Here is a 10670-nt window from a genome sequence, read left to right as displayed (position 1 = left end):
TTAAGCAATCGCGAACAATTTCTGACGTATAATAAAATAAAAATGTACGTACGCACGCTCGTGAACGGGCATCGACTGGATTCTCGCATACATATAGTTTAGCAGGTGCTGAGCATACTCACCCATGAACGTCCGGGAAGCTTCTACGCTGAGCACTTCCGCTCGAGGCTTAAAGTGCAGTTTCTGGGCAGCTTGCAGCCACGGTAGGCTTGGCCAAGCAAACTCTTGTCATACTCTCAGAAAACTATAAAGTCGGAAAGGCGATTCTGACGCTGCTGATTACGATCAGGTGGCCAAGCAGACCCGGAATAACTTTAACATCAGTATATAGCAACTCTGGGGCGGATGCCCCAGATAGCACACCCTAAATTTTGTTATGGTACTTTGTGTGTAAATGTCAAAGGAATTAGCCAGTTCATTGAGAAGTCACGCAGGTATTAAGAGGATTTATGGTTGAAACTGATTCGTTTTTGTATGGATGAAATATCTTTCAATTTTAATGTTTCGTTTCGGTCTTGGTTAAGTTTTCGATGAAAACCGTGAATTTGAGATACCTGGAGAAGTTGATTTCCGCTGAAGTTCCTAATTTTTACGTATATAGGCAGGATATCGTTTTTCAACAACCATTTAGGTATTATATTCCGAATTATGGGAAATCTCCATTCACGCTCTATTAATGTATCAATTATTTAGAATTAATTTTGTCTCCATTTACTCATTTCATGTTACATAACTAATCTGGTGGAGCAGCCCAGATGACTATTTTCAGAGTTTCCATAATCGCGATTGCTCATACGATTTTGCGTTCCAGATCAGAGAGCATTTCAACCGCTTACATTGGGTTAAAAGTACATCGAATGCAAGTTTATTTGAATGAAATTCTCATTTTCTTATTGACGGTCGATCAAAAAATTTTGGTTCTATTTAGACAAAATGCGAGATGTGGACTGGATTCATAACAAAAATCTTTAATCAGCTACATTGAACCTCATATCCCCATTGCCCATCTTATACATTTCAGCTCACTAATGCAGATAACAACTTAGCCAATTGTATCACTAACGAGCAAACGTTATCAAGGTGATAACAATACGATCGTATCGGCTAAGCTTACGGATTCCAAAATAAACTGCTCGGCTGGCAAACCTTGTACCTAAGACACCCGTCTAGGCAGCATTTTTTGGTGCCCTCACAATTGGAGTCAAAGAAACACTGCATAGGGAAGTCGTCGTCAGGACAGGTTCGAGGGCAATCTACAGTTTTGGGTGCAGGGCAGTAGCCAGCCTTTTCCCTGTTGTCGCAACAGTAAAAGTGGAGTCGACCAAATAGGTTGATCTGGCACCAGCGAAGGCAGTTCCCAAGTTTTCCTGCAGCAGGGGAATTAGAGGCAGGAGCGGCAAAGCTGATCGCTGCTACGGCCATGAGGACGCCGAAGAATAATTTTACCTGCGGGAATTAAATATTTAAAAAAATGCAAAACAAAATGTTACACAACTTTGAATTTACAGAAGCTGCGTANAATCAATAACGTACGTTTAACATACTTCAAACAGAGAATGTATCTAACCTGCATCGTTGTGGTTTCAGTAGGAGTTTCGATCACGAAAGAGTTGTTGCTTCAGGCACAAAAGGTAACCTCGATTTGATGCGGATAAGCAGACAAAACGCATTTTATAAAGTCCCTGGTAGCCACGTCAGAGTTTTAACATTGATTATGCGATCAAATCACATTCGATGGTAATTTATGAGTTGTCTCACGAGAGCAGTTGAATTATAATTCAGGAAGGTATCATGCTCACCATTAATTATGATCTATACGAGTCGTGATTGACTAGGATACAAGTTACCGAATCTCTAATGGCCTCCTTATTCACTTCACACATCAAGGCGACGACAGGCTCATACCACGTAATATTTTCATTAAAAACACCGACAAATGAAATTTTTCAGATGCATGTTGGAAGAACCTGAGAAGCGTCTTCAATTCAGAGGCGATTGTGTCAGTTCTCTTTCATCACTGTGGCTAATCGATTCTTATCCGATTGGATATTGAATACACTCGGCAGTCTCAAATTGTTACCATCGACCGACAAGACATCACTAAGGAAAAAAGAGGCGTATTGCTTCCATGTTCAGTGCAACCAAATCATTGTATTCATTACGTTAATGTGATTAAAAAATTGAAAATTTGCAATATCGATTTGCCTGTGAAACAAAATTTAGTTACAACCGTAAAATATCCTTTAGCAGTTAGGGGAAGTTCACCATACCAAAAACTCCTATTTACATTGTAACTAAACAATGTGACGCGCGCGCGCCTAGGTGTCTGTAACTAAACAATGACGCCTAGTTGTCTGCCCAAGGGTCCAAGCACTCGGTTTAAAGTTATTCTGGTTCTGCTTGGCCACCCGATCGCAATCAGTGACTAGTCAAAATCTCCTTGCCGACTTTATAATTTCATCAGCGTATTGCGAAGTTGGCTTGGCCAAGTCTAACAAGCCTGCAAGCTGCCCAAGGGCAGCACTGCAAGCCCAGCTTAAAGCGTAAGACACTGAGTAGAAGACTCCATGACGTTCCCATAACGTTCCAGGGCGAGCTTACTCGAAACCTTTAATTAAAACTACATGAACCCAGTCTGTGCCCATCCGCTTGCTTAATGCCACACTGTTCGTTTGTTATTCGTTGGCATTCGTGTTTCTGAACCGCTGTTTTTTTAGTAAGGTTTTTTTCTACATAAGGAAAAATCGCAATCATCTACAGTTTTCCCGAAATACAAGTAAAGATTTCACTGCAGCGAAACAAAGTGTTGATGCATTGGATAACATACTATTTATTATGAGAAAAGTATTCATTTATGACGCTATAAAAGTAAACGAAAAAACAAATATTCTGCATAGTCGAGATAAGAAAATTTCATTTATTGTCCACTGTCGTCAGCATCCAATTTTCTGTTGCTTACAATGAATGTTCTTAACGTGTCGTCGTTGCACGCTGCGATGAGGCTCTGCATGATCACGAATCATTTCGGCCAGGGTTCGAGCTCTGAGGGTGAAAAACGTCGTTCTTACACCGGACTGACCATAAGGCAAATGTAATATATCTCTTTAAAAACTCTACCCAATAACCCATGTCGCTTGCACTGCCATGCTGGGTAAAAAAGGCAGTGCACTGCACTGGGGAAACAACGACCGAAGTTCCGTGCATTTATATCCGCCCACGCATTCATAGATGTCATACTATGCACCAAATCTCGATAAGCGTCCTATGAATATATTGATATTCATATTGATATTGAACGTCCTAACATATATTGATCTGAGTCGATAAATAATGTTTTACTTCAACTGTAACAGGACTTAGATTGCGCTACTCATACTGGACCGCAGAAAAATGGGAGTCTTGCGCAAGCCCTGCGGTTTCTTCTGCGTACCCCGAGTTTCAAACATGTGAATGTTTTCCCAGCATTTATATTCAAGATAATGATTTGAAACTGACCTTTTATTACTCGAATAAACGTTAAGCTTACCTAGGATTGATTTATAATCTGAATTCATGCGATGAATGATGAGAAAAGTAATAAAAGTTTCAGAATTATACAAATTTTAGTCATTATTGTACAATTGGAAACGTATTTTTATTAGCAAAGTATGACCCAGACAGCTTTGCGTTACCAGAAAAGTATACACTAAACTTTGAGTTCATGAATGAAATCTTGCCCCTTAACCGACTTGTCGGTTAAGATGAGATTGTACACAAACGGAATTTAGAGCCGGGCGCAACTCTGAAATAGGGAACGCCTAAGGCTCGGGGAGCACGTAAATTAGCTCATGTCCATCATATTGTCAACTTTCCGATCCCAAGACGGACAGCTACGAGAGTCTAGTCCCGTCCATAACGGCCACTGAGCGGTTCGCATGTAGTACGTCCCCGTATCCGGGGCAGCTCTGGCCGAGCCTGGCAATGTGAAAAAATTGCCTCCCCTCTCTCCGCAGTGAGAGGAATTTAAGGGAGGGAGCAATCGAATTCATACGGGATTGATTTTCAATGCCTCTTTCTGCAACCAGCCGAATACTAAGAGCATACTTTGAAATTTAGAATCGTGGGTAATAATGCTCGTGAAAAGATACATTTTTACCTCACTATCAAAAAACAGTGCAAGAAGTTACCGACAATCAAATATTGTAACCCGAACAACAACAGTGTCCACGATCGCTTCAAACTCGCCATGGTCTTTGACACGAATCTGATACGGCGCTTATTTCGCTCTGGCAACCGGAACCTAATTAAGCGGACATAGGGCCGCTAATATACGCGCTTTAGGCGAGCTTGACGAGTCTTTTAGCCAGCGGCTGACAGGAATACAAATTTTGATAGGGTCCGAAGATCGGTGGGTCTTGTCACGAACACCAATAGTGGGAATTGTAAGACCCTCCCCTGTTGTCTTAAGGAGCAAGGCTTTGGCTAGGCGGATTCGAAACTCCAATTACAAGTTGAATTCAAATGTATTAAAGATAAGCAAACCATATCAACACAAATCAGAACGGATTATCTTTACTAACGGATGCGAAATAATTTACTAAGCACGTTAACAAATTAGACCCTGAACGAATATTAGCAAATCGTACGCGATAGCTAAAAAATCGAATGAGCGGAGCGGAGAACTAGTGCAAGGAGACGCCTGTCGGTGACCACCACTGCCGTGTTTCGAATGGATTATCATGATCCCTTCCCTGAAGAACGTTGCCTACAACACTTCTTGACTGTCACATTATCAGCCGCACGCCACCTAACAGATCCCATCCATTGAATTTGATCAACCAGCCCACAGTAAAATAGCCTGACGTCGTATGGCCCAGCGTCGCCTGCCAATACGCGAAAAAAATTTACACCACCCGGACGCGGAGCGCGCCGGAACCGTCCGTATCTGTCCCGTGTGTCTAAATCAGCCTACGGTCGAACGGCCACGCGTAGTACGACGATAAATTTTGGAACAGAACTATGCTATCTGAAACCTAACCCCAGATGATGTGAGCTAAAAGTTACGTAATTTAGCAAAGCTGTGGAAGTCGCTCGTCGAAGGATGATTGATTTTGGAACAGAACTATGCTTTCTGAAACCTAATGCCGGATGTTGTGAGCTAAAAGTGACCGTCTGGTGGTGCACGGCAGGATGTAACACTTCAAGCCGTCTGTATCTAGGCCGTGGGTCGAAACAGCCTTCGGTCGAACGGCCACTTGTCGAAGGACGATAAATTTTAGAACAGAACTATGCTATCTGAAACCTAACCTCAGATGCGGTGAACGTAAAATTACATAATGTAACGATGCCCGGAAGTCAGATTCGATCCGCGGCCTGGTGGTGCACGGCAGGTGGTGGTCAGGGCTGGAGGAGGACAAAGCCGAGAGGTGCACGGCTGATTGGTGGATATCCGGAGAAATCCAAGGCGTCCGATTCAGGGCTTATTGGTGCACAAAATTGGTGGTGCACGGCTGCGCTCCCGCTGATTGGTGGTCATCCGGAAATGTGCTAGGCGTTCCTTTCAAGGCTGATGGTGCACAAATTTGATGGTGCACGGCTGCGTACCCAGGGCAAGGAGTTCTTGAGATTAGCGCATGATCCCCATAAGCCATAACAGTAAACAAGAATAAATACCTGCTCATAACGGATCCACATGTTCACTATAAATCCCGGCATTTCAACAAAGCATTCAAATTTCAAGACTTTTTCAACACCGCAATTTCAACATAAACACATTTTATTCCTTGACAGCAATGACTTGTGTTGTTGCTAATGGCTGATTCGTGGGTGTATATCTCCTGCACCCATCCATTCACAAATTGCTTGAAAGCTTCAAGCGTCTTTTACGCCTTGAATTCTTGCGAGGTTTATTGGCTGTCGCCAAACATCAAAATAGTTCAGTAAATCACCGCATGAAACGGGAGGCAGGCTTGCAAAATCTGCACACCACTGCTTTGCCGCCCCTTCGTAGGGATAAACATAGTTAATGTCGAACAATTTTCTTAAATACCGGTCTCTCGCTGAAGGAAGAAGTTTTTGACAATAGCTTAATCCTTCCGCTTTGCTCTTTCTTTCTCCATTGCCACCATTATCCAAACGTGTAGGAACGAGAGTGTAGGAACGGCGCGAGTGGGCAACATACATGGAACGTATGGCGAGCCTGATTGTAATAGCACCTGCGTTGTAGATCATTTCCATCAGTGTTCAAACAAACGCGCCACTCTTGCGCTTCACTTGTCGCGAACAATGGAACTTGTACACGTGTCGGTCACCAACCATCATACATGATAATTAATCGCTTCCTTCTTTCCAATTGGGTAGAAAGTTGAGAAAAATTTCCACTGCCCAGTTTCGATAATTTAATGTAATTTTGCATTTCATTTTCAATACAACTCCGTGAATACATTTGTCTCCGTTGACGATGTCGACTCAGCTCTGCCAACTTATTGTCAGATGATAATGATAATTTTGACGTTTCTGAGACTACAAACATTCAGCTAAATTTCACACTCAACAAGATGCAAGAGCTTAATTCTCATGCCGCCAATGCCAATAGGCTCTAGCTCATCAATCTACTAGAGTAACTAGACCAATGCAAGACTAAACGCACTTTACTTGTATTCACTAGAAATAGTAAAAAAAGTCTTTGTTCTTAATCTCACGTCAATTAATAAACAATAAATGGAACCATATCTCGATTACTTCGTCATACCCAATTAATTTTTCCTTGTAGATGATCATCGAATACCACAAAACCACGCAAATGGCGAAGGCCTTGCAGTTCGCGTTCCGCCCTCTGGTAGTTAGCATGAACCTGCCCACGATTCTAGGACCCAACTTTCTCGAGGAGGACTACACAATCTCTGCAATTATCTCCTCCGTAAAGAATCCTAGATTGGATACTCGAGGACTGAAGAATAACAGGTCAGAGCCAGTACCTTACCACCGCCTCTGCCTATGCCGGTAACTAATTTTCTTCTAGAATATGCAAGACTTCAGTTTTACCATTGCTACACTGGCTCAAATATTACTCGCCACATTTCGTCCATGCATAACCATAACTAAATATAACGGCAAAATTTCTCTCAACCGTGATCTTGACTCCGGCCAGGGCTTTTACTTTGAGACGAATAGCCAATCGGACACAGATTCAATTTTCCCCTTGTTTCAACATATCCCCGTCATTTGACAAACGGTTAGGGTATACGAACCGACTTACGACGACACTAAAATTCTAGATATTCCTTTAGTTACTATCAAGGAGGCACTAACTCCCGCGACGATCCCCTTCGATAATTTCCTACTCTCTGACGTAGTGACGGACCCGGGCGCCAATTTTGTAAAGTCATTTCTTATCTGGGCCACTTCATTATTTTAAACTAAAGCCAAATTAGTGACTAGCTACCCTTCTTATTTATGAGATTCCTCCCATGACGCGACCACTCTTTGCCCGACGACGACGACGCTTTCAGCCACGACTAGCCGCAAGGCACTACTTGTAGAAGTGACTGTGCCTGGCCAGCACCTCACCCTAGTGCCGTTCAGGAGTGCGGGGATCTGTCGCCTCTTCATGACAGATGTGACTNAGATACTTACTTGCATACTATAGTTGATACTTACTTGCATACTATAGTTGATACTTACTTGCATACTATAGTTGATACTTACTTGCATACTATAGTTGATACTTACTTGCATACTATAGTTGATACTTACTTGCATACTATAGTTGATACTTACTTGCATACTATAGTTGATACTTACTTGCATACTATAGTTGATACTTACTTGCATACTATAGTTGATACTTACTTGCATACTATAGTTGATACTTACTTGCATACTATAGTTGATACTTACTTGCATACTATAGTTGATACTTACTTGCATACTATAGTTGATACTTACTTGCATACTATAGTTGATACTTACTTGCATACTATAGTTGATACTTACTTGCATACTATAGTTGATACTTACTTGCATACTATAGTTGATACTTACTTGCATACTATAGTTGATACTTACTTGCATACTATAGTTGATACTTACTTGCATACTATAGTTGATACTTACTTGCATACTATAGTTGATACTTACTTACATACTATAGTTGAAACTTACTTGCATACTTATTGAAATTTTCACTTTCACTTATTGCGCCGTTAATAACGCTATACACGTTAAGTTAAGAAATTTCCTTAAATCTCAATAAGTTTTGCCGTAAGCTAATTATGCATTTTATTTAACCTTCAGGAAAAATTTCTCCCCACAACTATCCGAGCAATCAACTTGTTGGAAATATTTCAAATGTGTAATGGCCTAGCTGTTTGACATTGTTGAATTCGCAGACGCGTTATGCAATGTGGATCCTGAAGACAGACGCTCAACTAGCTGACTAACAAAGTTCCAGCTATTATGCACAAAAGCTTTATGATAACCCGAACTATCGCCTTAGCAGACCTTCATGCGATTTCGAAACTATTCAGAAGAGATTATCTATCCGAACTTTCTAACTCATACCGTCTATCTGATATGGAGAAACTAAATTGTCTATCTAATCTTGAAAAATTGTTTGAACTATCGCCCTAGCAAGCATTCGTGCAATCTCTGAACTATCGATTGTAACAAAAGATTATCACAAGACTGTCTGACCCGTACCGGTATCTAATATGAAGAAATGCCGCCAATCTGATCTGTCAGATACCCTATCTAAAATTAGCGTCTATCACCCTGGCATGCTTCATGAAAACTCGGAACTATCAAAGGCACAAATCATACGACTTTCATCATGCATGCAAATCGCCAAAATTGTGGAAATCCTAGTCGAAACCGCCTGTAAAAACGCAACAATTTTATTGGAACTGCACTTCCGGCAAGTAAAATTGTTCATGTAAGACGCTATACAATCCATAATTTATGCCATTGAAGATTCTACCTCTAATTAAGGCTGAAGTTAGGCTGAAAACAACATTCTTTCATATTTATTTTCAATGAAATACATACAAAATCGTATGTTAGCAGATCTAAAAAATCGCCAATATACCAACCACTTCAAAATAACAGCAACAAAATGGAAGGCTTCAATTATTCAACATTAAAAGCATGAGGTAAAAATTACCTCGTATCGCATTTTAAAATTAGCATAAATACATACGGTTCATCATTTCCACCAAATTTTATGATTCAAGGAACGGCTGACGACAAAGAGGCAAAAAAAAGCAAGTTACAACAAGAGACGAGTGAAAATTCTCTCTCTCTCTCTCTCTAAATTCTCTGAATTTAAGAAGTACGATAATTGCAAATACTTCATGAAAACGCATTGACAAAATGTTAACTTTTCTATGCATATTGAAACTTCTTCCACACGTCTATTAAGAAAAGATTGAACTTACAAAGACTATGAGGCCTGTGCTATCGACGGCTTTGTAACCTCATAAACGTNTTGGTGAAATTCTTCAAGCGGTCTACGAACACGTAAGAATTGTCTACCGTATATTGGTTGGTTGTCAAACAGTTCAACACTGGGACCAAAAATTTAGCAAGCTTGAAACTCGGTGTGTTGTAAGCAGCAAAAATGGGTCTAAACTGAAATTTCGAAGCGAAATCTGGCTTATGAATCTTAGGCAAGCCATACAAAATACCTGGGCAAGAGCCAGAGGCATAAAGTTTCAAATAAGTTTCAGAAGAAAGTGCAGCGGAATCTTTAAGTTTTCTCAAAAAATTATTAATTTTATCCTCAATCTTCAAAATAGTTTTGAAAGCCGTCGATAGCACAGGTAAATATATAAATGTAAAAATCAGACGAAGCCTGTCTCACACACCCCTGAGCTTGTAAGCACCTCAAGCTGCTTTGACAGGATCTTCATGTGCTCCTGCCATTATAAAATTCGAAGTATGCTTCAGCCGTCGCCCCAAACTGATATGATCCCGTAATGGTTATTCTGGGTCAATTGGCTAAAAAATCGCAATCACCAGCTAATCAATTGTCCTTCTGCTAGCTGTTTGATTTGAAGGCAGGAATGCAGACCGAAAAGAGGACATAGGGGAGCCAGTGAACTTTGCTCCCCAACTCCTAGGCGTTACTTAATCCACAGCCGCCATCGGCTATAAATTTTGTTAGGGTGGGCGCCATTGCAGTACGCCTCCAGGATCAGGCTGAACCTGATGAATACGGCCGGTACGTGCATCTCAGACCTGCACAAATACGAGGTATTAAGTATATTATAGTAAAAAGAATTTGGAATAGTACAAAATAGTGAGCGAAATTGAAAATAATACGTGAAAGAGCGTGAATTAGGTATAGTACCGAGCGAAGGAGCGCGAATTTAAATAGTACAAAGGGAGTCAAAATTGGGTATACTACAAAGTAAAGGAGTCGGAATTGCGTATAAAACAAAGGAAACAGCAGGAATTGAGTATAATACAAAGTAAGGGAGCGAAAACTGCAAATAGAACAGTGACAGACGTAAATAGTAGATAGTACAAAGTAAGCGAGCGGAAATTGATTACCAAGAAATTGCCAGATAATAGTACAATAACACGCAGACAAATGTATTTTAATATGATATTATTTTTTATTCACTAGAAAATCTGTGAAACACTTTATAATCTTTTTGTTCCTCGATCAATATTACATTCCTTCGTAAATT

The 10670-nt window shown here is 40.7% G+C and overlaps 1 protein-coding gene across 1 annotated transcript; it reads left to right on the top strand.

Moving 5' to 3' along the window:
- Positions 1 to 6439: 6439 nt before the first annotated feature.
- Positions 6440 to 8250, top strand: LOC125178685. The gene is made up of 3 exons (XM_047883040.1): positions 6440 to 6466; positions 6752 to 6942; positions 7554 to 8250. The coding sequence occupies exons 1-3, from the start codon at positions 6440 to 6442 to the stop codon at positions 8155 to 8157; spliced, it is 822 nt and encodes a 273-aa protein (XP_047738996.1). The 3' UTR covers positions 8158 to 8250.
- The last annotated feature ends 2420 nt before the right edge of the window (positions 8251 to 10670 follow it).

Source organism: Hyalella azteca, unplaced genomic scaffold (genome assembly GCF_000764305.2).
Source record: "Hyalella azteca isolate HAZT.00-mixed unplaced genomic scaffold, Hazt_2.0.2 contig11863, whole genome shotgun sequence".
NCBI classification, from domain to species: Eukaryota; Metazoa; Arthropoda; class Malacostraca; order Amphipoda; family Hyalellidae; genus Hyalella; species Hyalella azteca.
This window is presented reverse-complemented; position numbering and strand designations above follow the sequence as displayed.